Source organism: Pteropus vampyrus, unplaced genomic scaffold (assembly GCF_000151845.1).
Source record: "Pteropus vampyrus isolate Shadow unplaced genomic scaffold, Pvam_2.0 Scaffold47, whole genome shotgun sequence".
NCBI classification, from domain to species: domain Eukaryota; kingdom Metazoa; phylum Chordata; class Mammalia; order Chiroptera; family Pteropodidae; genus Pteropus; species Pteropus vampyrus.
The window spans coordinates 9,255,931-9,281,473 of NW_011888828.1; the positions used below are offsets into that span (position 1 = coordinate 9,255,931).

The 25,543-nt window shown below is 38.1% G+C and overlaps 2 protein-coding genes across 2 annotated transcripts in view; one reads left to right on the top strand and one right to left on the bottom strand.

Moving 5' to 3' along the window:
• The window catches only part of XKR6 (XK related 6), a 308,671-nt gene extending 293,670 nt beyond the window's left edge, over positions 1 to 15,001 (bottom strand). The window contains exon 1 of the transcript XR_002780131.1: positions 13,816 to 15,001. The gene's annotated coding sequence lies outside the window, so the exon portion shown is untranslated. The remainder of the gene's footprint in view (positions 1 to 13,815) is intronic.
• Positions 15,002 to 15,363: 362 nt separating this feature from the next.
• Positions 15,364 to 25,543, top strand: part of MTMR9 (myotubularin related protein 9) — a 34,538-nt gene continuing 24,358 nt past the window's right edge. The window contains exons 1-2 of the mRNA XM_011359438.2: positions 15,364 to 15,723; positions 21,610 to 21,718. Coding sequence (XP_011357740.1) covers positions 15,542 to 15,723; positions 21,610 to 21,718 — 291 coding nt within the window. The 5' untranslated portion in view covers positions 15,364 to 15,541. The remainder of the gene's footprint in view (positions 15,724 to 21,609; positions 21,719 to 25,543) is intronic.

The window sequence follows — 25,543 nt, forward strand, 5'->3', positions numbered from 1 at the left end:
TCCCTCTCCCCAGTCTCTGATAACCACCTTTCTATTTTTTGCTTCTGTGAGTTTGGACAGCCATGGTTGAAAACCTTTGACATAGTATTTCGCTCTCCTTCCTAGTATGATACCTATCATATTATATTAATGATATTCCTTGCTGATCTACACACATTAACTGTGAGTTGTAATTGAAGGAATGATGCTTTGTTCATTTGGGTACAATGAATCCAAAAGAGCACCAGGCACAGAGTGAACAGATCACAAATATCTGTTAAATTAGAGTGACCCGTCCAATAATCATAGAGGGTAGGACCTACCACTGCTACCAGTCAGCCAAACCTCTTTAATGTAGCTTTGAATTCGACATATATTTTTAAAGAGTCTACTTTGAGTCAGACACTACACTAGGGCTGGAGGTGCGAAGAAGAGGAAGGTCAGTCCTTGTAGCCAGGTGCCAGTCAAGCAGGGACAACATCGGAGCCCCCTAGGGGCACAGGCTAAGCTTGGGAGGAGCCTCAGATGAAGTGATCAGCTCTGCTTGGGTGAGCCTGAGATGTTCCCAAGAGTAAGTGATGTTTGAGCCACATTCCAAAGAGCAACTAGGAGTTTGCCAGGTGGACAAGGAGGGGAAATACATTTGGGGAAGATAAAAGGCTATGCACATGAGTAGAATGGCTTGAAATCACATGGAGTGTTTGAGGAGAGGGCAGAAGGGTGAGAGATGAATGGCTTGGTAAGGAGGTGGGATGTATCTGTAACCAATGAAATGTCACTGAAGGATGAAACAGGAGAGTAGCAGCACCCAGTTTTCAGTTTTAGAGAGATCATTCTGTTTGCGGTGTGAACAATGGATTTTAAGACAAAACTGAAGATGGCAAGACTGCATGGGATAGCAGGAAGGGGAATTATAATGACCTAGGTAGGGGAAGGCAAATGCCTGAGGCAAAGGCAGCAGAATGGAGTGGTGGGACAGGTATGAAGGAGATTCTCCTACTAATAAATAAATTAGAAGGAAGATTTCCCCACTTTCCCCTGTAACAGGGTAGGAGGGAGAGAAGTAAGAGGTATATTATACAGGTAATGTTCTCTTTTCAAATTTTCCTTCTCAAAACCAGAAAAAGACAAAAAAAATCAGAAAGGAGAAAGGGGGTGGGATTCAAGAGGAAATGTGACACATATGCTAATGTCACTTGGAAAATGTAACCAGTTCACAACTTTCATCTATTATCTTAAGTGAAAATACATTTTCAGCCGGAAAGAATTATTTTAAAACATGGGTGTGAAATAAATGAGCGCATGAACCACGTTGTCCAAAATGCCTCAGCAGAATGTTTTCCTTGCATAGCAGCCTCAGGGTGACACTGCCAGCATTCTGCAGTCCCAGCAAGGATCTGTGCTTTCGTCATTCAGTGATTTGCAACAGAAAAAAAATAACCTAAAACTGCTTATCTAAGAAATGCATCTGAAACTCTATGGCTGGCAGGTGTTTAAGAGCATTGAACAGATGTCTGTGTGATGCACCAAAAGTCTTATATGTTCGTTGAAAAGCATGTGTGCTCCAGTTTCTTAATGCTGTCATAGAGAAAATATACCAGACATGCGTCAAGGGCCTCTGCCTTTCCTTCTGACTTCTCTCCTGCAGGATATGGAGCCCATGGTGATGGCTACTCAGTCGTCTATTCACTATCATCTGGAAAGGTCTTAACTGACTCCATCTAATTGGTTGCCTCCCAGCAAGACTGAACTCAGCTAACCAAGGATTTCTGTGCAGCTTCTGGTGTTCTCTCAAAGTCTTGCAAGCCTTTGGTTCCCTGGTGTTAACCCTGCCTCCTGGTGTCCTTCTCACAAGTCCCCCTCTCAGAGGTTGTAGGGGAGTTACCTGTCTCCTCTCAAATTTCCTCTCTACCAAGCCCTCCTCACCTCCATAGTGATGAGGCCCTTGTAGTCATTCTCCCCTTTCCCTTTTAGCAGATACACGATGCCTCTCCCTCCAGAGGAAGAGGAGGAGACCGCACAGTTACAGAGCCCTGCTTTACTCAGGGTGGTGCACTGAGGCAGCCCGGGGCCCTTGGAGGGACTAGGAATCGTAAAAAATGGATTTCTATCGCAGTTCTTCCTCTACTCATTTGGGGGATCCTGGGCACATCACATATCCTCTCTATTCCTCTGTTTCTTCCTGAAGAAAATGAGGGCAACTCCCCTTAAATAAGACAAGCCTTCCAAGTATCCAGCTTTGGCAAGCACAAGGCAAACAGTAGAGTGGGTTCCCTTGCATGGGAATCTCTACACACACAGTGGCCCCACCAAAGGGAATCACTATTTGTATTTCACATACGAGGAAATTGGTATGTGAACTGCTCAAATCACTCAGCAGAAAGGTCAGAATCTGAACCCGGGCTCCATCTCCTCCAAACCGGATCCTCCTTCTACTCTACCCTGAACTTTCTCATCTTCCAGATTTCTTTATTGTTTTCCTTTCTTCTGCCTATTATACACTCAGGGCTGTGCTACTATTAGAAATAAAGTCTGACAGTCTTAATAAGGAAGGACATTCTGACATATGCCACAACATACATGAACCTTGAGGACATTATGCTAAGTGGACTAAGCCAGTCACAAAGAACAAATACTGTACGATCCACTTACATGAGGTTCCTAGGGTAGTCAAATTCATAGAAAGTAGAATGGTGGTTGCCAGGGACCGGGTAGAGGGAGAGAAGGGGAGTTAGTGTTTAAATAGCGACAAAGTTTCATTTGGGAAGATGAAAAGAATTCTGTGAATGGATAGTGGTGATGGCTGCACAGCAATGTAAATGTGCTTAATGACACTGAACTGTACACCTAAAATGGTAAATCTTATGATATGTATATTTAACCATAATAAAGAATAAAATAAAAACAAATACAGTAAAGTTCCCATGGACTTGTTTACCGTTTCTCTCCTTTTCTCCAAACTCCTAAAAAGAATATGCTAAATTTACAGTTTCCTTTCCTAAACTCCTTGCTACTTCACTCACTGGCAAAATGGCTTCTGCCCACCCCTCTGCCTTACCCCCTTCCCTGGAAGTGCTGTCTGTGACTGCTCGTCTTCTGCCACTATAGGGGCCCTGGGCATCGACACTCCATCCCTGGCTTCGAAGGTACTGTCCTTCATGGTTCTGACCATCCCTTCTTTGTCTCATTGCTCCTCTTCCTGTTCCCCGTGAGCCTTCTCCTTGTGCACTCACTGCCAGGGTGGTCTCGCTCACCCCCGTGTGTCAGTTTTGTCATCGTAAAACATCTGTGGCACCCAATCTCATCCCATCTTATGCCCCATTTTGAAATAAACATTTGTAATATCCTTATTGCTATTCTAAAATGAAAATTATATATGTAATTACTTATAGACATAATTTTTAAAAACTGCTCTGATCTCTCACTATAATTTAAATGGGAAATTCCAGTGAATAGGCTATAGTGAAAAATATATATTTTAATATGTAAAGGCTTGGGCAGTATATTAACCATATCTTTTATTTTCTGAATGCTCATGATTTGGTATCTGGGGCCTTGCTGACCCTGAAGAGACTGCCCCTCCCAGAGCTGATTCCTAGAGATGGCAAGCAACTTGCCCAAGGGCAGGCTTTTAAAATTCAAACCAACCAGTCCAGAGCCTATAATCCAATCACCTCCTCCATCTCCTCTCACATCATGGGCCACTATCTCCCTGCTCTAACCACCCCAGGGCCAGGGACCAGACGATCAAGGACAGCCCCAAGCCCCAGAGCTCACGGAAATTATTTGTACTAGCCAGTCCTAAGCCTGCTTCCACGACCTCACCCATTCCTTCCTGCAGAAACTACAATGAAGGCTCTTGACTACATTTCCCTCTTACTCCCTCTGCCTCCTGACTGATGCCGGTGCTTCCCTGTGTGGCTCCTGTGAACAACAAACTATTATTTCAATAGCGGTCATCTCCTGATCCGCAGGCTTTATTATATCTCAAATTTTTGATTACTGCAATACATTTTTAAAACAGACAGAAGTACACTGCAAGACATTAGGAAATGGTTTATTGCCTCTATGTACAATGAATAAGCTTAGATTTAATAAAAGTCAGAAGATCAGGAGTCACTTCCTAAAAGGACAAAGAATAAGAAAGCAGAAGAATGGCTAGGCAGATGGGTAAATTTAGTAGTAAGTATTAACAGAACTGACTGATTTGTACATGATAGGAAAAAGAGGAAAATAAGTAGGGATAAGATGCCAAGATAAGTTATAGATTGTAGAGGAAAATAAGTTGGATATTCTTGTACACCATCCAAGTCTTATTAATAAGCACAGTGTAAAAATAATTCCTTATAATAATATGGGGTGTAGGAGTGATGAAATATTACAGAAATGACATCCCAAATCTTGAAATCTTATCATAGGTTGAAGTAGACATTCTCTCTCAGAATGTCTGGCAGTTCGTTGGAAAGATTTATGAGACCCAGGTAAACTCTTCCTTGTGTGACCTGTCCTGGGCATTGCAGGACATCCAGTGTCCCTCAGTGATTGGAGGGTGCTATTAAAATTTCACTAAATTTTAATTTAGTGAAAATTAAATTTCACTAAATTTTAATAGCACCCTCCAATCACTGACAACCAAAACTTCCTCCATGGGCTTGCAAGATGTCCACATTGCGAAACCACTAAAATGGACAACTCCCAAAGTCCTTCCAGAGCTAGCTCACTTCAAGTCTATAGTTCTAAGATTGCTGAGTTTTCACAGATGAAGCATATTGCTAATGTTCTTTACAGTTTGAAAGTTACTATTGCTAGACACTGAAAGCCATTACTATGAACTGGTCAGAACATCTTAAGATACAAAAGAAACAAAAATATGAGAATAAAATAATGACAAACGAAGCCAAAGTGGCTTACTTTTGCAAGCAAATTATAGCCTCTAAGTGAACATCAACAAACTATGTTTAGATCTTGCCAGAACAATTGTGCAAGTGACTATAGTTCTGGAAGCACAGCTTTGGGTGAAAACTCCTCAAGCCATCAAGTTCTGGGATGATCTGGTAGTGTGTTCATGGTGGTTAAGAGCTTGGGCTCTGGAATAAGACAAAACTAGGTTCAAATCCCAGTTCTGCCACTTGCTACCTGTGTGGCTATGGTCAATTTACCTGACCTCTCTGAGTTAGTTTTAGAATTAGTAAATTAGAATCAGATGCCTAATTTATAGATAGTTGTAAGAATGAGCTATTGCACAAAAAGTTTAGCCCAATGCAATGTAAGCTATCATTAATTATTATTAATTTCTAGTATTTGATCTTGCTATTTTCAAATTGTCCCCCAGAGGGCATCAAACACTGTCCTGGAACTTAAAACAACAACAACAACAACAACAACAACAACAACAACAAATTGTCCAGTTTTTTCCCCCAATTCTTAATTTGTAAAACATGCTCTGAAAGTCCTAAGCATTGATGTCTGAGAAAAAAGATTTAGCTGACTTTCCCTTTGTTTGCTCCTTCACCATCGAGAGGTCCTATTCTAAAATAAAACTGCTCAACTTCCAAATGGTCAGTTTAAATAAAAGTAGATGCATAAACTTGCAGCATTGAGGCCACTGCTTTAAAACAGCAGCAAATGAAGGACAGAGCTGTGGGAGCAGCCTGCCTCTGGTGCAGGCAGTAAGGGATGCAACGTTTGTAGCGAATTTAAACACAAGAATACAACTGACTAAAAGTCAGTTCTTTTTGTTTTTAGATCACCTTGTGCCAGCAATTGTCAGTGATAAAGTACTCCACAAAAAAATCTTTTGTTGTTTCAAGTTGCAAACAATTTTTGTAGGTATGTTTGTATTTTAATAATATAAACATAAGCTTCAATTTGGCACATTTTCCTAATTATCCATTAATAATTGTATTCCATCTGGAAGTTAATTCAGAGAACTCACAGCTGCGCAGAAGTTCCTGCCTCATGGACTCAGCTTTGTGCTTTCTCCTTTCAGCATAATTTCCTTTCAGTTCAGAAACATTATGAGCTTGGAATTTGCTTCTTGAGCAGCAACTGTATCCGATACTCGTTTAAATAGTAGATTCAAGATAAACCATGATAACACAATGCTTGTAAAGACAAACAAGTTGACCTTACCTATATTTCGGTGTGCAATTGTTCATGGTATCCTTTTATAATCTTTCTTATTTATGTAAGGTTGGTAATAAGTTTCCTCTTTAATTCTGATTCTAGTAATTTGAGCCTCTCATTTTTTCTTAATCAATTTTTGGTAATTTTGTTGATCTTTTCAAATAACCAACTTTTGCTTTCATTGATTTTCTCTAGTTTTTGTATTCTCTATTTCATTCATTTCTGCTCTAATATTTATTGTTTACTTTTTTCTGCTTACTTTAGATTTAGTTTGCTTCTCTTTTTCCAGTGTCTTAGGATAAAAGATTAGGTTATTGAATGAAATCTCTTCTTTTTTTTTCCATATAAATACATACAGCTATAAATTTTCCTCTAGGTACTGCCTTAGCTGCATAAATTTTAGTATATTGTATCTCCATTGTCATACATCTCAAAATATGTTTTAATTTCCATTTTTATTTATACTTGACTATTGATCTTTTAGGATTATGTTGTCTAGTTATTTAGGATTATGTTGTTTAATTATGAGTTTCCAAAATTACTTTCTGATACTGACTTCTAATTTAATTCCATTGTAGTCAGAGAACATACTTGTATTATTTCAATTATTTAAAATTTATTGATGCTTATTTTATGGTCTAACATATAGTCTACCCTACCATGGATAATATTCCATGTGCATTTAAGAAGAATGTACATTTTGTTGTTGTTTGTTGAGAGGAGTATTCTATGGATGCAGCAGATTCTATCTTTAAACTCATAATGGAAAATTTTGAATGCATACAAAAGTAGAGACAGCATATGATAAACTCTCATGTACTTATCACTCAGCTTCAACAATCTCACAGCCACTTGTAGTTCTGAGAAGTGAGAACTCAGTGGTTCCCTATCACTGCAACAACTTGGACTCTGATTAGTGATGAACTCAGTTGAGAAGGTCTGGAGGCACAAGGACTTTTTGCCATGCTGTCAAAATGTCCCCAGGTTAGGAACTGAAGGGCAAACTCTGAATATTGGGTAATGCTTATTGGACCTCCAAAAATTTTAAAGACAAAGGGGCAACAGAATTGTTCCTCATCAAAATTTTATGGAATGTATAGTGGACAGTCAGCAAAATAACTGAGGATTTTGGGGGAAGGACTTTTAATATAGAATTAGTTTTTCACATTAGGTTGTTTGCTAAAGTGATTCTTACAAAATGGTATGCTGTCTAAACATAGTTATGACTTTGCAGCCAGATCTTACTTAGCATGTCTTTGTAATCACTTAAGCAGATGCTCTGTAGTTTTCTGTTTGGGTACTATTAGTTAAGTACAGATAGTGGCAGATCTCAATTATTGCTTATAAAGTTTGCAGAACTTTCTAATTTGTTCTGAAGTCATACTTCTAACATTCCCTTTCATTTCTATAAGCATATTAAAATATTTATTTTACTTTCTTTTCCATTATCTTCAGTCTTTTGTGAATATTTCTACTGTTTCTTCTTGCTCCTGACTCCCGCTCATATGACTTGTTTCCTCTTGTGTCTTATAATTTGTCACTATGAGATTCTTTCATGGAACCTATCTATAGTAATTCTTTGACTTGAGTTTGAGGCACATTCCTCAAGTGAATATTTACATTTGCTTCTGCAGGCACCTGATATATTAACGAGCCAAGTTGTCATTAAACTAAACTGTCAGTTCAGTGTTTCCGGGATTCTCAGACAGTATATATATTCTGTCCCTAAACCTGTGTGAGGGTGAAAAGCAAATTCTTAAACATATTTGTCTCCCCTCCACTTGGAGATAAGTTAAGATAGACAAGTTTCCCTACTATCTCTGTAAGAGACGTATGAGGTTTTTTTTCCCCCTGGATTACTCAGTGAGATGTGGCTTTCAGGTTCCCAGCCTTATGAAGCAAGGTCTTCAGGTAGACTTTGCACCTGTGTAGGCGCTAGACTTTGTCTTCTTTCCCCTCAACCAAACTATTTAAATGGAAACTCTAGGGCCCTAGATATTGCTTAAGCAATAACTGCTTCAGTATCCTTGCTTTCTTCTCTGAATTCATTTTTACTATTTTTGGTCTTTGAGGATTTTCTTTTACATTTTTCCAGGCAAGCTATGCCTTTAATAATTTGTTGTTTTTATAATATTTTTAAATATTTGTTCTTCTAAAAGTGCAATTATAAGGGTTTTAAACCAAAAGGATTATTAGGGTTTCTAGTCTGCCAAATTGCTAAAAATCGAAGGTAACAGTTCTGTTTTTTTACACTTAGAACTTTATTTCAGCTAGAACTTACTTTTGTGATTAGTTCAAGATAGGGCTAAATTTCAATTCTGTAGACTCGAAAACAGTATGAAAGAGAGGCACAATGGACACTGACTGAACGGACGTGTTAGGAACTTTGGTGAGCTCAGCTTGGGGGCAAAACGATACACAAAAGCAAATATCAAGCTGATTGCCCCACCTTCCCCATCATATACATATGCTAGTCATCATTTTGAAGACTCACTGTATCAAGGTGTGATGGTATCAGCATTTTCAGAATCACCTGGGGAACTTGTGGAACAAAGGCTCCCAGAAGTTCTGATTCAGTAGGTTTGGAGAGGAGCTTGGGAATCTGCATGTTTTCCCCAAGCCCCACCCCCAACCCCAGGAAATCCTGATGTAAATGTTTTGCACCCACACTGTTTAAGAAACACTGTCAGTAATGACTTGTTATCACTGCCAAGGTAACCCCATGGGGAGGAAGATACGCAGGAGGAGCCTCTCAAGCAAAAGTGGTTTAAGAGCAGGCTATGGAGAGCAACCCCACATCTGCAGGGCCACCCTCCTACCTTCTGGACCTGCCTTTCTCGAGGACCTGTCCAGGTCACTCCACAAAGAAGCAGGCTATCAAAAGGCCCTTTCCCAGAATTCATAAAAATGGTCACAGGGAAGGCTCTGGCAAATCCTCCTAGGAACAGATGGAATCTCCACTTCTCACAATCATATAGTTACAGTTTATGAGAACAGTCCTAGGATTCAAAGGGAAGGTGCCCAGCCGAACTGCAAACAATAATGCCCTGTTTTCAATTTTATTAATAGTTGAGAAGCAGCAGGCTATGTGCTAGGAACACAGCCTGTACTGGGCACTTTGTGTATTTTAAACAATTACATAATTTTATTTAATCTCCTTGTCAACTCTGTGAGGTCTGTTATCTTCATTTTATAGGTGGAGAAACTGAAGCTCAGATTTTGTGAATTTTCTGAGGTCACACAGTTGAGAAACGCAGAGGCAGGGCTCTACATTCTTTCAATGAGTTGACAGCCTGGGGGGAAATTCTGGGCTGCCACAGGGCACAATGTGACCCATACAGCAGCATTTTTCTGCCACTGGCAACTGCTGGATAACAAGGCGTCTACTGTGAATTGTGAATCCTTCCTCTGTGCTTTGAGATGTACGCGTATCCTACAACTCAGGAATGTCTTTTTCAAGGACCTGAAAGCCATTCCTTTGAAATGTAATCCTCAGGAAAGGTAGGGCCTTTGTCTCCCAGTCTGTGGGAGGGCAGAATCCTAATTTCAATAATTGCCAGCTCACAGACACAGTTAGTCTAATGGCATTTACCAAGGCTTTCTAATTTTTCACTTCCCTGATGCTGGACAGGTCCCTTGCCATTCCTCCTCCCTATTTCCTCATTCTGTGGGGTGATACTTGTAGATCTGTCCTCTTAAATGGGTCATCTCTGAGAGAAGAAAAAAAAGAAGATGGGAGAGAGAAAAGCAGAAGGTGAGAACGGAAGAACAGTGGAAGAAAGCCAAAGGAAGATAAGGAAGGGAAGACATAGGAGGGGAAATTGGAACAGGTGTCGTAGTCTAATACACAAACTAAAGAACTGAAAACTAAACTATATGTCTCATTTAAAATTATATATAAAGCTTCCCTAAATAGTGTGGGGAAAGAAAAAATGGAAAGTTAGGGAGGTGTAACTAAAAGCAGACTGGCGGCTGCTTCCCGACTTTATTGGACACCAAAACTGATTTAGGTTCAGTGACAACAAAATAAACTCCAATAGTAATCACTGGATTAGCATTGATGACATTCCTATCTAGTAAATTTTTCTACTTCTTACTTATGTCTTTATTTTAGATGTGTCTTTTAATTTTAATTATATCTAATTAAATGTAATTGCATATTCTTAGTTCATTTCATTATGGCTACGAGCAGAAAAGCACTTTGCCAAAAACAGTGTGCTGACTTTTTGAATATTCTCTTTATTCTTCTTTTCAGCTGTCAGTGTGTACAGGGGAAGTTGAGTTCATACACATATGTTTCCCACTATCTACTGCATCCCTGTGGTATACATTCTTTGACACTGCTCCTATTGAGAGGTGAGACTTATGTTCTCTCCTCTTGAAACTGAGTGGGTTTTTGTAACTGTTTAAGATCAATAGAGTGCAGTGGAAGTGATATTATGTGACATCCAAGTCTAGGTCATAAAAGTTGATGCAGCTTCTGCTTTGCTCTAGGGAATACTCACTTGTGACAACTTCGGCTGTCATGTATGCAGTCCAACTGCCCTGAGGCCACTATACTAATAGGAATATCAAAATAATTCCCAAGGAGACCATGGGGAGAGACCCTGAGACAGAAAAAGGTGCCTGGGCAGCCTCCAGCTGTTAACCCCCGGCCCCCCTCCCCAACCCCCCACACAATTCCAGCTCTAGCTACCAACTGCTGGATATTGTTTTGAGCAATCATGTTTGAGCTGATTTATTTTATGTGCAATACCAACAGCCCCTCTTCCTTCCAGTTTTCAAATTCATTCTAAAGCGCTAGGTTTCTGTTCTTCTGATTGGTTTCAAAGAATGAAGTGGCTCAGTGATTGAGAAACAGGAACCAGGGATAGGAAATGTGGCTATTAGAATATAGTATCTGAACACAGACCCACTGATCATATCATTGTCCCCGAGCTCCCCCTTTGTTGCTGTGTGCAATGAAATCTTAGTCCTCCTTTGCTTACGAACGGCTGTCTTCTCCCAACATTCACAGTTCAGAACACTAACAGACAAAACTAGTGCAAAATAAGTCTAATTTACATTAATGTGATGGCGAGAGCCCCTGATGCAGAAGAGTTGCCTATGGGTTTCTGCCTCACTGATTGGTTTTGTCACTGAAAGAACATCACCATCCTTTGAGCTTCAGTTCTTCCTAGAAACAGTACCTCTCATATCTACTTCACTAGGTCACGGAGAGAGCCATATGTGATAGTATATTTGAAAACATTTTGTGAATTGTAAAACATTTTGTGAATTGTAGAACAGTGACCAAACATAAGAGATTATCAATATTATCATCGCTGACAAGTTAATTCACCTGATTTATTTTCCTCATTTGTAAGGTGGGAACAGTATAACATCATCTTCCTCTTTCTCTCACCAAAATGCTACTATAAACATCGGCAATAATATCTAAAGTCACTCAGATTGGGTAAGAGAGAGGAGAGGCCAGGGTGGAATATATTAAGTAAAATACAAGGTATCTAGTCAACAAATATACATTGACTGGCTACTGTGTATTGGTGCTAGGCTAGATGCTGGGCATACTGCAATCAAGAAATGGTCTTTGCTCTCAGGGAGATTACAATATAGTGGAATCCATGGACACATAAGAAGTCAATTTTGATACAGTTTATTAAGAAGTAAAGTCAGAGACAGTAACTAAAGTGGGCTCAGGTCTCATGGGCGGCTATGTAGCATGGTGGTGAAGAGCATAGTCTGTTCCTGACTGTTTAAGTCTGAATCCTAATTACACCACTTATTGCTGTCTGACCTTGGGAAAGTTAAGATCACTGTGCTTCATTTCCTCACAGGTAAAAGGGGAATAATAACCAACTTCAAAGAACTGTGGAAGCACTACATGAGCTGATACATGTAAAGCATTTATTGCAATGTCTGGAACACAGAGTAAACACTCAAAAACATGAACTATTATTATTAATACATGGTGTTGTGGAGCCTATATAATGTTGAGGCCACAGTTTTGGGGGGAAATCAGAGAAGCCTTCCTAGAGACAGTGACATCTGAGATGAGATTTGAAGGATGACAGAATTAGCAGGTCAAGGGATAAGGTACCGTGAGTGAGGTGAATATATACCAGGCAGAAAGAACACCCAGATTATTTAAAACAGTGCTTTCTCAAACTTTCAGGTGCTTGAAAGTCATCTAGGAATCTTATTAAAGTGCAGATTCTGTTCAGTAGGATCTGGAGTGGAACATTTCTAACAAAGTTCCCAGGGAATTTTAATGATGCTGGTACCTGTTCCATACTTCCACTTAGTAGCAAGGATCTAACTGGGTGCAAAAATCTCAAGAGGCAACTGTGAGCTATTTAAGGATAGCTGGTATTAAAATTGCAAAATTGAGGGTTGGGGGCTATTGTGCTGGGTGGAGAGAGAGTAGGAGAGATGAGATCTGCGCTGCTGTTCACTAAGGGGCTAAACCACAAAGGGACTTTAAGAAAAAAGAAATTTAGAACAGCAAAGAGAGCTTTAGCTGCCAAGTGAAAAAATAGGTTGGAGGGGAACTCCACTAGAAGAAAGGAGATCAACTGAGAGGCTTTTCCTGTTAAGGAACAGTAAGAGAGAAATGATGGTGGCCTGAGTTAGGTGGCCTTGGGGATGGAGAGAAATGGGGGAATTCAAGAGCTATTAGGAGGTATGACTGACAATTTGGTGATTGATTTGCTTGGAGGATAAAAGGGATGGAGATCACAAGAAAGACAAGGCATGAGGTTATCAGGTTCACTTCAGCTGCCTACAATCAACATATAATAACAAAGCACATGGAAATAGCTGCTCTTCGATGGCACACATGGGCAGGGTCTTCACCTTAGATGCTCTTGCTACTTTTGGCAATTGCTGACCTGCTTTCTTCAAACTACTGACGACTGCCTCAACTTCTACTAACTACTCAAGGCCTAGCAGAGAAACACAAAACCAGGAAAGTAAATCCGTACTTCAAAATTTAGTACTTACTCTCTTATTTTGTTCATTAGTTGTGTGGGTTGTGTTGGCCTCCCTAAACTGGCTATCGCTCTGAGGACAAGGCCATGTCAAATCTATTTTTTCCATTCCCTATGGTGCTGATGACCAAGTAGGCACTTAATACAAATAGTTGACTATTTGATAGAATAACATCTAGATGATTACATATCGATTCCACTTATCTCATAAATAATAACTATAATAACATCTGTAAAGTGTAGTGTTTTACATGCATTATAAATGCCATCATGGTCTTTGGTTTATCAGAATTCTCTGAGATCCTTATATCCAGACAGTTTGTATAATCTGACTACCGTTTCGTTGAATTATTTTTAATAGAATGGAGGCCTATCTCATAACTAACAAACTCTACTGCCATCTACTGTTCATGTAGTAAGTTACATATTGTGCTCCCGCCACTTCTATTCTTTACTATTGAATGTTTTCTTCAGATCTCAAGGGCTTTCTACGCTTTAAGCTTCAACCAGAGTAGATATAATTTTCTAATAGTTTCTGGTACTTCGTTATAACGATCAAGCAAGATGTTGATGGTTCTAATAGGCAAAAAGAGTTTATGCTTTTATGTAATATTAAACATTTTTAAATTTAATGACATGATGACATTTTTAGGCTTCTCCCCTCCCCCCAAGAATAACTAAAAGAAAAAAGTAAAGAAACTTCTGAAGAATTTTTTCTTACCTCTAGAAGACATCATTAAATTGGACATCTATTTTGGTTATATTCCATTCAGGGTATCTTACTTATCCTTCAAGGTCCTCCTTTCAAATGATACCTTCTTCATAAAACTTTCCCTGATTCTTCGTTCTTGAATAAATTCTTCCTTCCACAATTGGTAATTGTCATAATGAACCACATAGTGGAAAGGACAACACAAATTCCAATTAAAAAATAACTTTATAAGTCATTTCCCCTTACTCTCCCTTCTCTTTTGGTTCCAGTTTTTCTTTTGCAGACAAAATAAAACTGGACTCTTAGCGGTAACAACATTAGGAGCTGTTCTTCTAAGAAGGGAACATTTTAGGAAGAGCAAGGACAGAAGCAGAAATATACTTGTTGGGTAATCTGATAAGATTTGAGGAAACTTATTTTTGTTTTTGCTTTGAGAACTTAGCCAACTGGCTGTACTAGACGGTGAGGTTTTCAAAAGTTAATGAAGTGACAGTAGATCAGGACTCAATTCTTGCATATTCCCCTTCTAATTCTCTACTTTAGAATGAAAATTCCTGTTTAAAGAGGGTGGGGGGCAAGCAAGGAAAAATTATTTGACTAAATTTCTGGCATAATTTAGGTGTCTGAGAATAGTTCAGTTGGGTATTTAATGGGGAAGCAGTGCGGTGGTGGCCAAAAGCCCAAACGCCTTGGGTTTCATAGATGTACATTGAAGTCCAGTTTCTGCTACAGATTAACTGTGTTTTAGCAAGTCACTTGAGTTTCCTCGCAGGATAGGATTAATCACTTTCTCTTCTGTGTATTGTATGTATTTCTACTTAGGTCCCTCTCATAGGTGTTTGGATGCCTTTCTTGTTCAGGGTCACGGCACCATGGCGCAGCACTCTGGGAGTCTGAAGCGTCCTGCTCTTACACCTGGCGTCTTCTCCAGGGTCACGAACACGGATTCAATCCCACACTTTCAATTTCTTCACGGCGAATGGATGAAAATCGCCATAATTTAAAGCAGCCCCCGCTCTGAAGAGCCTTGGAGGGCTTACCACTCAAGTGGAGTGAGACAGGTCAGGGACTTCTTCTCATCGTCCCATCTTCCCTGGCCTCTTCTGACACGGAATATTTGAAGGGTACTGGGGGATACAGCGCTGGTGTGAAGGTAGAAAGAGCTTTTCTCTGGTAGGAACACAAAACTTCGACTCTAGCTGTGTTTCCGGAGGCATTCTCTCGGACCTAGAGAGGGACCAACTTCCGGCTCTGATATCGTGTCTTCCGAGTTTCGAGCTCCGCCGCTTCCGCCCGGAGTTGCTCTAGGCTTCAGCTACGAACAACTACTTCCGCCAGGAGTTCCTAGCGGCTCGGACTTGGAAACTGGCCCTAAAGCGGCCTCTCCTTCTCCCCTCCGCCCGCCCACTCGAGGCCAGGTCTCCAGGTTGCGGCGGCGGCGGCTAGGCCTGTTCGCGGAGCGTTCTCTCTGGCGGAGTCCTGGCCCTGGGGGGTACCCGGAGGTGCAGGAGAGAAGCCCTGGCCTGGCCGAACCCGGGTCTTCCCGCAGCCAGTGACAGTGGCCACAGGCCTCGCCTAGCCTACCCCAGCCTGGGGCGGGGCCCGGCCTCCCCGCCCCGGACCCCGCCCCTCTGGCCAGCCTTGCGCCGGGTCATTCTCTTATTCAGCCCTGCGGCGGTGTAACTGCCTTCCACCTCCCAGATTGGAAACTCCCTTGCTCCGGTCGCTGGGGAACATGGAGTTTGCGGAGCTGATTAAGACCCCACGGGTGGACAATGTGGTGCTGCATCGTCCTTTCTATCCAGCCGTTGAGGGGACCTTATGTTTGACTGGCCACCATCTGATCTTGTCCTCCCGGCAGGACAACACGGAGGAGCTGTGGCTCCTCCATTCAAACATCGACGCCATCGACAAGCGGTGAGTGCCCATCCCATCGCCCTATTCCGCAGAGAACCTGGGATCCTTAGGTGGACGTCCGAGGAAACGCGCCCCAGTGTTTTCTTCGCGTCCTGTCGCCTAACCAGCCAGCAAAATGAGCCCTCTCTGGCCTACATTGTTTTAGAAAGCAGAAAACTATCCAAATGAGATACCTGTTTTCCATTACAACTGGATGGAATTCCCAGGGTTATCACATTGTTTTCCTGATTATCATTTTGGTACATAACACTACTTGGATGGATTTTCAATGTTTTCTTTTAAAAATTTCTTCTCCTTGCACTATCAGATTAATTGTCCATCACAGTTCATGAAGTTGTGATTGAATGTGATTTGGGTAAAGTCTTTACTTCCACTTTTGAGGAAAACTCAAAAGAACTCAGTATGTACTGTCTAAATTCCACAAAACCTTTTTTCCCCTCAAAAATGTGCAGTTGATCATATTTCTCCTTATTACATTCTGGGCTATCCATTTAATACTTCCCACTCTGGGAGATTATAGTATCTTTTATTTCTCTTTACTCAGTTCTGCTTTTGGAAAGGGCAGAGAGTTGGTGCTTAAGCAAAGGTGTTAATTAATTAACCTCTTTTTTTGCACCCCAGATTTTGTCTTTCCAAAGTAGTGTCTGAAACTCAAAAAAGTTATACTTCCATCAGCAGTCAAAATTCTTATTCCCCTAGTGGCTGCACACTTACTCTAGCCAGGAGCATGCAAATTGATAATTCAGTTTACACTAAAGTATAAATGGATGACGATAGCTTTTTCTATTACCTCTTAAGAGAATTTGGATATTAAGAAGATTCCTAGAGAGGTTACACCTTAAAAGAAAGTAATTTCTAATGGTGGAATTTGAAACAGTATCGGTGAAGTGGTAATCGATTTATTTTTTTCAGAGGGCTCTCAATAGACTCCCCAGATCGATCACCTGGGTAAACGTTTTCAGTGGTCTCTCCTTGCCTGCACAATGAACTCTAAACCCTTTAGTCTGTCATTCATGGCACTCCATGTTCTGACCCTAACCTATTTTTCCCACCTTAGTTCTTGCTATTCACTTTCATGAACATTTTTTAGTAGCCAGTCCTCACTTTTATTTGTGCTTATCCATGTCCTGCATTCTTTCATGTCTGTATTATGCTGATGTTCTTTCTTTTGCCTGGAATGCCTTGCTCCTCCCAAGTTTCTCAAACATTTATTAAATGTTGTTATGTTACACATAATTTGTAAGGCATTAAGAACACCAAGATGAATAAAATATAATCCAACTGTTACCAATCTATCAATCTTAAGTTTAATTATTTCAACTGCCACCTCTTTCACAGATTCTTCTGTTAATCCCACATCTAGAAGTAATTCCCTTCATTGACATCCTATAGCTCTTAATTATACCTCTTTCATAAGTGTGTATTAAAATTTGTATTTGGATAGTTACATGTATGTTAGCTCCTTGAAGCCAGGACTCACATTTGGTTAATTTTTATCTTTCAGAACTCTTAACTGTGGCTTGGGCTGATAGACACATAAAAAATAAAAGGATTGACTACTGAATGGTCAGTGGTGCCACAGAATACAAATTAGAGTTTCTCCATGCCATCACCTTTTTCTTTTTTTTCTTATTTTACTTCTTTTTATGGTTGCTTTTCACTCTTTCATTTCACCATATTTACTTAGCATTTACTACTTGCTGGGCCTGATACAGCTTAAAGAAGTATATAAGACCCATGTTAATCTATTAGGTGATAAATGACAAACTGTACACACATTTATCTTTTTTCCTGGGAAACAGCATGATGTAATGGAAAGAACATGAGTGAGGGGTCAGGTCAGAGGTTGTTTAATTGTTGCTTTCAAGAAATATTTACTTCCATATGTCTTCTATGTACTGAGCACTGTTGGGGCTCTGCAGACTTAGTGGTGACTGAGATAGATGAGGACCTTATTTATGTACTAGAGGAAGAGATGGTGATTTTAGAGTGGAAGCAGTAGTATGCAGTATGGTCAGAAGCAGTCAGATTTGGGATGTTATTCTGAAGGTTGAGCTGCCATGCCTTGGTGGTGAATTGTAAATGGTGTGAGAGGAAGAGCAGTATTAAGGATGACTCCTTCGGTTCTGCCTCTTACTAGATGGGTGCCCTTGGAAAGCTACTTAACCTCTGTGAACATCAGTTCTATCATGTAAGAGGAAGACAATCCCTCTCATATCTAGTAGTAACTTAGATTGGAATAATGCTTTAAGAGCTGATAAAATACTTTCATGTACACTGCATACATTTTATTTGATCCTTTTAGCAGACTGGATTGTACACAAGTTTTACAATTACACTTGTTTTTCTTTTTATGGATCTCAGATGTAGAAAGTTGAGATATTCCTATTCAGTTGATGACTCATCATTTCCATAATCGATTCATTACAAGGTTTTCTCCATTTTTTATTTTATTCTTCAGCCCTAATTTTCACTCCAATTTTCCACCTCATCCTCAATCCTTATAAGTAACTGTTAAGTATTGCTGTTTGTCCTTAAATATATATTTACATATATATATATACACATATATATATATATACACACATATCTATATGTTTTATAGGGATATATATAAGGACATGTATATATCCTTATAAAATACATAACACTGTTGTGTGTGGGTATGTGCACGCATGCATGTGTGAGTTTAATTTACCTGAGTAGGATTATCTTGTAGATCTTGTTCTGTTTCTCAATATTTTAGCTCAGTACTCTTAAGATCTCTTTACATTGCTGTCTGTACATCCAAGTCACTGCTTCTGACTACAGCATAGAATTCCAAATTGTCTGCATTTTCCTTATCTGACCATTTAGATAACACCGACTCCCTGTAATCATAAACAGCTCTAATAAACATACTCATTAGGGTCCCACTATAATCTTATACAAGAGTTTCTCCAGCATTGTGCTGAGGATGCTATTGAGCCAGAAAGTAGACTCGTCTACTTTGCCCTCCCACCCTGGTCCCTGTTTCCATTCTCACCAACATTGGTATTATTATCTTCCTAATTTTTGCCAGTCTGATGATTGTGAAATAGTATCTCTTTGTTTTAATTTGTATTTCTCTAATTACTGATGAGCGTATTTCTTTATATACTTGTTAGCAATTCATTTAAAAAGTTTTTTCCTTTCCATGAATGGCTTATGAATTTCCTTGGCCCACTTTTAAAAACTGGGTTTGCTGTCTTTCTCATGTTGATTTATATCAGTTCCTTGTATACTCTTTAGATATTAATTCTTCACTTTGACATTTTAAATGTCTTCACCTATTCTCTTATCTATTATTAACTTTCCTGTGATGTCCTTTGTTGAACAGAAAGAAGTCCTTCATTTTAATACAAAATTCAGTTTTTTTTAACTTTACGTCTTGTGTTTTGTAAGCCTTATTTAAGAAGACTTTCCTTATCTCAAGTTCACTGAATATTCTCTTACATTTTCTTCCATAAAAGCTGTATAGTTTTAACCTTCATCTTTAAGTCTTTAATTTGTTTGGCTTCTACCTTTGTTTTAAGTGTGATAAGAATCCAACTTTGTTTTTTTCCATGTAGCAAAAACCATCATCTAACAACTCATCCTTGACTGATTTATCATTTATCAGGTGGTTTTATATATATGTACATATAATATATACAGCTTTCACTGCATCCCTTAAGTTTTATAATGTGTTTTTGTTTTCGTTTGTGTCTAAGTGTCTTCTAATTTCACTTGTGATCTCTCCTTTGATCCATTGGTTGGTTAAAAGCGTTTGCTTAATTTTCACAATTTTGTAAATTTTCCAGTTTTCCTTTTGTTCTTGATTTCTAACTCCATCCCATATGGTCAGAGAAGATACAGGCAAACCTCATTTTAATTTTAATGCACTTTACAGTTGTTGCATTGTTACAAATTAAAGGCAAGACCCTCCACCAACGAAAAAATTACAACTTGCTCTATTGAAATAGTTGCCTTATTACAGTGATTTGGAACCGAACCCACAATATCTCCAAGATATGCCTGTACCATGTATATCTATCTTTTTAAGTCCATTGAGACTTGATTTGAAGCCTAATGTATGGTCTATCATAGAAAATGTCCCATGTGCACTTGAGAAGAATGTGTATTCTGTTGCTGGGTAGCATGTGTATGCCTATGTATTTCATGTGGTGGTGTTTAAGGCCTCTGTCTCCTTACTTCTGGCTAGTTGTTCTACCCATTATCATGAGTGTGGTATTAAAGTCACCAACTATTATTGTAAAAACTGTTTCTCCCTTCAGCTCTGTCAGTTTTTGCTTCATATATTTTGATTGTCATTAGGTGTGTAAATATTCGTAATTGTTATATCTTCTTGCTGTGTTGAACCTTTTAATATATAATGTCTTTATTTATCTCATAACCATTTTTAATTTAAAGTCTATTTCGTCTGATATTAGTGTAGCTTCCTCTGCTGTCTTAATTACTATTTGCATGAAGTAGCCTTTCACTTTCAATCTTTTTTTGTCTTTGGATCTCAACTAAGTCTCTTGTAAGACAGCGTATAGTTGTGTCATGTGTTTATATCCATTCTGCCAATCTCTGTCTTTTGATTGTAGAGTTTAATCCATTTACATTTAAAGCCCTTAACAGCAGGTCCTCAAATAACATCATTTTGTGTCACGAAGTTTTGTTATAACACCGATTAGATGCCTTAGGAACTTAACTCTTGTGGTACAATTGGTTTCATTACACGTCTTTTCACTTAAAGTCACAAACCTATCAGTGACATTAAGTGAGGACTTACTGTATTGATAAGGAGGGACTTCTATTATTGTGTTATTTGTTTTCTGAATGCCTTATACCTTTTTTGTCCCTCATTTCCTGAATTACTGTCTTCTTTAGTATATAGTCGATTTTTCTGTTGTGAATGTTTAAATTCCTTTCTCATTTACTTTTGGGTATATTCTATAGTTATTGTCTTTGTCATTACAATGGGGATTACATTTAACATCCTAAAGTTCTAACACTGATATGAATTTACACCAGCTTAACTTCAATAACACACAAACTCTGCTCCTTCATAGCTCCGTCCCCAGCCTTTTCCATTGTTAATGTCACAAAGTCCCATCATTACATAGTGTGTGCCCCAAAACATAAACTAATTATTCTTGTAATACACTAATCTCTTAAATTATGTAGAAAACAAAATTTGGAGTTACAAACCCAAGTTACAGTAATACATTAATATTAGCTTTTACACTAATAATTGTTATTTTTCTTTAAATGTATTAATCTGTTAAATCATGTAGAAAACAAAAAGTGAAGTTATAAACCACTATTACAATAATACTGGCTTTTATTAAAAAAATCCCAACTAAGGTAAAATTAAATTTGTACAAAATTTATAAACTAACTCATGAAATTTATGATTAGCTATGGCATTGATAGGTATAGAATAGATATTGCAAATTAATAGTTTTTAAAGACTTAAAAAGATACTTACATTTAAAATAAACTACTGCAAGCTTGGTAGTAAGTAAACTTTCAAATGAACTATTTTCCTATACTTCAGAAATATCTCTAAACAAACACTTAACACATTAAGTACAGGTCTTTTTTTGCTATTCTTTGAGTAAGGCCCCAAATAATCTTTGTTAAATGAATTGGCCTAGTGTGAATTACTTTACATATTTGAAAAAATTTTAAATACATGTATTTTAAATAACTTATGGCTCACATTTTTATGATACAGGCTTTACTCTTAATCAGATTAATTGGGAGAAAGATGAATATAGATGGTGACTGTAACTACATTCTCTTTTCAAAGAAATAATCATATGCTTACAGTTAGAAATGTATATATTCCTAAGTATAATTTATAATTTTTTATAGATTTGTGGGACCACTGGGTACCATCATCATAAAATGTAAAGATTTTCGAATAATTCAGTTGGATATTCCTGGAATGGAAGAATGTTTGAATATAGCCAGTTCCATTGAAGTAAGTATTTTGGAAGCAAAATTTGATGAAAATAAATAGTAATAGAAAAGAGCCTTATATTCTGACTCAGTGTAGCTCTTAATGTTTCTTTGTTAGATTTGGTCATATTCTGTGACTCAAATATTGAAAATTGATAGGAAAAGCCTCACCATGATTTATTGTTATGAGAATGTAATAGGATTTTACAGGGTTTATAACAGTTTTTAGTGTTACTTATTCTTCCAGGTTTATCCATGTTGTAGCATGTGACAGGATGCCTTCCCTTTTAAGGCTGAATCATATTCCACTGTATATGTGTATGTGGTGAGATTTTTAAGTTATTTCTTTTGCAAAGTTAGTAAATATCACCAGTGATTATAGTCTTTTGTTTTTAGTAAATCTGAATTTCCACATATCAGGTTGCTTAAGACAAGATGTATTTGTTTTATATTTGTGTGAATAATATTGAATATCTGTTCAGATTGTAAAGAATAGAAATCTTATTTGGACAAGTTAATATTTAAATTGAAGAGCTCACACTATTTTCTTCCCTATTCTAACCACTATTTTGGTAGACACTCAAATTTTAAATTGCCTTATTTTAATTCACTGCCTCTAAATTATAGCAATTAACTTTATGTTTACAGTATTTTCTAGATAATTATAGAAACAAACTGATTTTTTTTCTGTCTTTGAGTGATTAATCTGGGCTTTGTGTCCAAAATAAATGCAAGCTATTGGCTTAACTATTAAAAGAGGGCAGAAAGTCTTAAAAATCTGTAAGTAGGATTTTGTTTGGTTTTTAAATAAGAATAGAGAAATAAAGGAACAACTGCCGTAGTACTGAGAAAATTGGCATGCAACATTTTTCTTTATGCTTTTGCTAAATTTTACTTAAGGAAATGAGAAGATGAGCTGAACTGTGTCTTATATACCTGTCATTTGGAAGTAACACAATACTGTTGATTTGGCCAAATTGGCTAGCATGAATGAGAAATGCAAGTGGCTTCTAGGCTGTTAATTGAAACACTGCCCTGTTATTTGGGCAGGGGAATGCTATTGACACATTTCAGTTAAGCATGCGTTTTTTTTTTCAGTTGTGGGGTTGGATTTTCACTGACCCATCTACATTTTTCTTTTTCCTTTTATAACTTGTAAGATAGCTGGTTGCTGGGTGTTAGTGAAGTTGCCCATGGTGAAGCATAGTGGTGAAGAAATAAGGCAAAGTATATTGCCCACTTTCTGATTGCATTTACTTAAGTTCATTGTCATCTGATACAAATCAGTTGTTTACTTAGCTACAGATATTACCTAAAGCTCTTTTAGAAACTGATTACATACAAACCCTTATTGCTGAAAAGAAGCTGTAAATTATGAGCCGTTCTCATAATTTGACCTTAGAAAGTGAATGCTTTGTTGACTGTTTTTACAGCTTAGTAATACATGGCCTCTAGTCTTTTTTCTGGCATTCAAGTCTCCTTCTCTCCATACATCTTGACATAATTTGGGAGTAATAAGTGAAATTCATGTGTAGAATAGTTGAGCTATTCTTTAAAATCAAGAGTCTGTATACCCAAATATATTCTGCCACATATAGAATCCCATTGGAAGAATAACTGGCAAGTGCTCAGTTTTCATAATTGTAGCAGGAAGTCTGATGAAGCTTTTGTCTGTATAGTTTCAACTGCCTTTGGGGGTTGAAATGTTTTTAGTTCTTGCAGCATTAATGTGCTTAAAGGAAAAATCCTATCTCTACTAACATAAAAGCACTCAAATCAAAGTATGAGTGCTTATTGCCTGCCAGAGTGGTTGCTGACTTGCATTTAAAACAATGGTTGTATCAGCCACAGTGGACAACAGTATGGAGATTCCTCAAGAAATTAAAAATAAAACTACCATATTATTCAGCAATCACACTTCTGGGTATATATTCAAAGGAAACAAAATCATTATCTCAGAGAGATATCTGTACTCCCGTGTTAATTGCAGCATCATTCATAATAGCCAACCGAAGCATCAGTGGATGAATGGATAAAGAAAATGTGAGACGTTATATATATCTATTATATTTTATTCAGCCTTAAGAAAGAAAGCAGTCCTGCCATTTGTGACAGTGTGGATGAACCTCAAGGGTATTATGCTAAGTAAAATAAGCCCAACAGAGAGAAATACTGCATGGTATCACTTATATGTGGAATCTTAAAAAAAGTCAAACTCATAGAAACATAGTAGAATAATAGTCGCCAGGAGCTGAGAGGTGACAGAAATGGAAGAAGTTGGTAAAAGTTACAAACTTTCAGCTGTAAGATGGATGATGTCTGGTGATCTAATGTATAGCATGGTGACTATAATTGATAACACTGTATTATATAATTAAAATTTGCTAAGAGAGCAGAACTTAAATGTTCTCAAAACAGTAACAAAAAGTAAATATGTGAGGTGATAGATATGTTAACTCAATGGGGGAAAATCCTTTCACAATGTGTATGTGTATCAAATCATCACATTGTATACTTCAAGTATTTTACAGTTTTATTTATCAATTACACATTAGTAAAGCTGAAATTTTTTTTTAATATTACAAAGAATACCTAATTAATTAATTAATTAAATGGTTGTGCTGACTGATGACAATTCCGGCCTAGATCAGATGTGGACACTGGCTTTTCTGCTTGTTTGGTGTGATTGGCAGCCAAAGATAGTATAGAAGTGGTTAATGAACTACACAGCCATGCTTCTCCATATTTTCTGTTTATGAGCTTTGAGGGGAAGACTTCATGATTTATGGAGAGAGAGAAGAAGAACTTTGGATGGGGATGTTTTGTTAAACTGCTGAACTACATGTTTAGTCTGTTGTTTTTTTTTTTTTAATAAGTCATGGCCCATCCTTTTGTGAGTCTTATCTTTCTGTGACCTAGAAGGAGGTAGCTTCATTCTGAGAGTTTTGGGGTATTAGCATGATGTTGGGCTCCCTTCCCCTCACCAGGTGAGTGTATATATAATTACTGCAGTTTGAATTGCGCTAATTGATTTTGGTGCCTTTTTGTGTAGCCATAGAAATGCTTTCCATAACTCCTCTGTCAGAAGGATGATCTGTCTGTCTGTTCCTCTCATCGAGTCAGGTTTTCTGGTGTTGTCACAGAGAATTCAAGCGCTCCAGATGAATGTAGGCTCATTGTGGGACCACAGAGTTACTGCCCTGGCTTGAAAATGGGTCAGTGTAGCATAAAGATATGATGATACCTGACCAAGTGGCATAATACTCTAGGAAGGGAGGTAAATGAACACTGGAGCATATGTGGAGCATATAACATATGGAACATGGAATAGCTACCAATTTGAGTGTTTAGTGTTTATTATGTGCCAAGCACTGTTCCAGGACTGTTACATTCTCTTTCTTAATGCTCCCAACAGATCTGTGAGGTAGGTACTGTTATTTCCCCCCGTTTTACAGTTGAGGAAACTGAGGCATGGGATGATTATATTACTTAACCACTGTTGCACTGGGATCTGGAATTTGAGTCTAGCAGTCTGACTCCAGTCTGACTCTTTGGCCTCTAAGCTATGTCACCCTATTTTACTAGCAGGTACTGATTTTAAATAATTCATATATGTTCACATACTTGATAACTGGATTTTGAGCCAATGCCTTACTTAATGACCAAAACCTATTTGTTCTCTGATCTCCCAAAATATTTGGATCTTTTTATTAGGCTTTATTAAATGCTGTCAAAAAGGAGTTATTTTATTTTTCTCCTAGAATAGGTATGTACATTTTTTTTTATTCTTTTGTTCATAGCAAATGCTAATTGAGTGTATATTATGTGCCAGATATCTTATTAGATG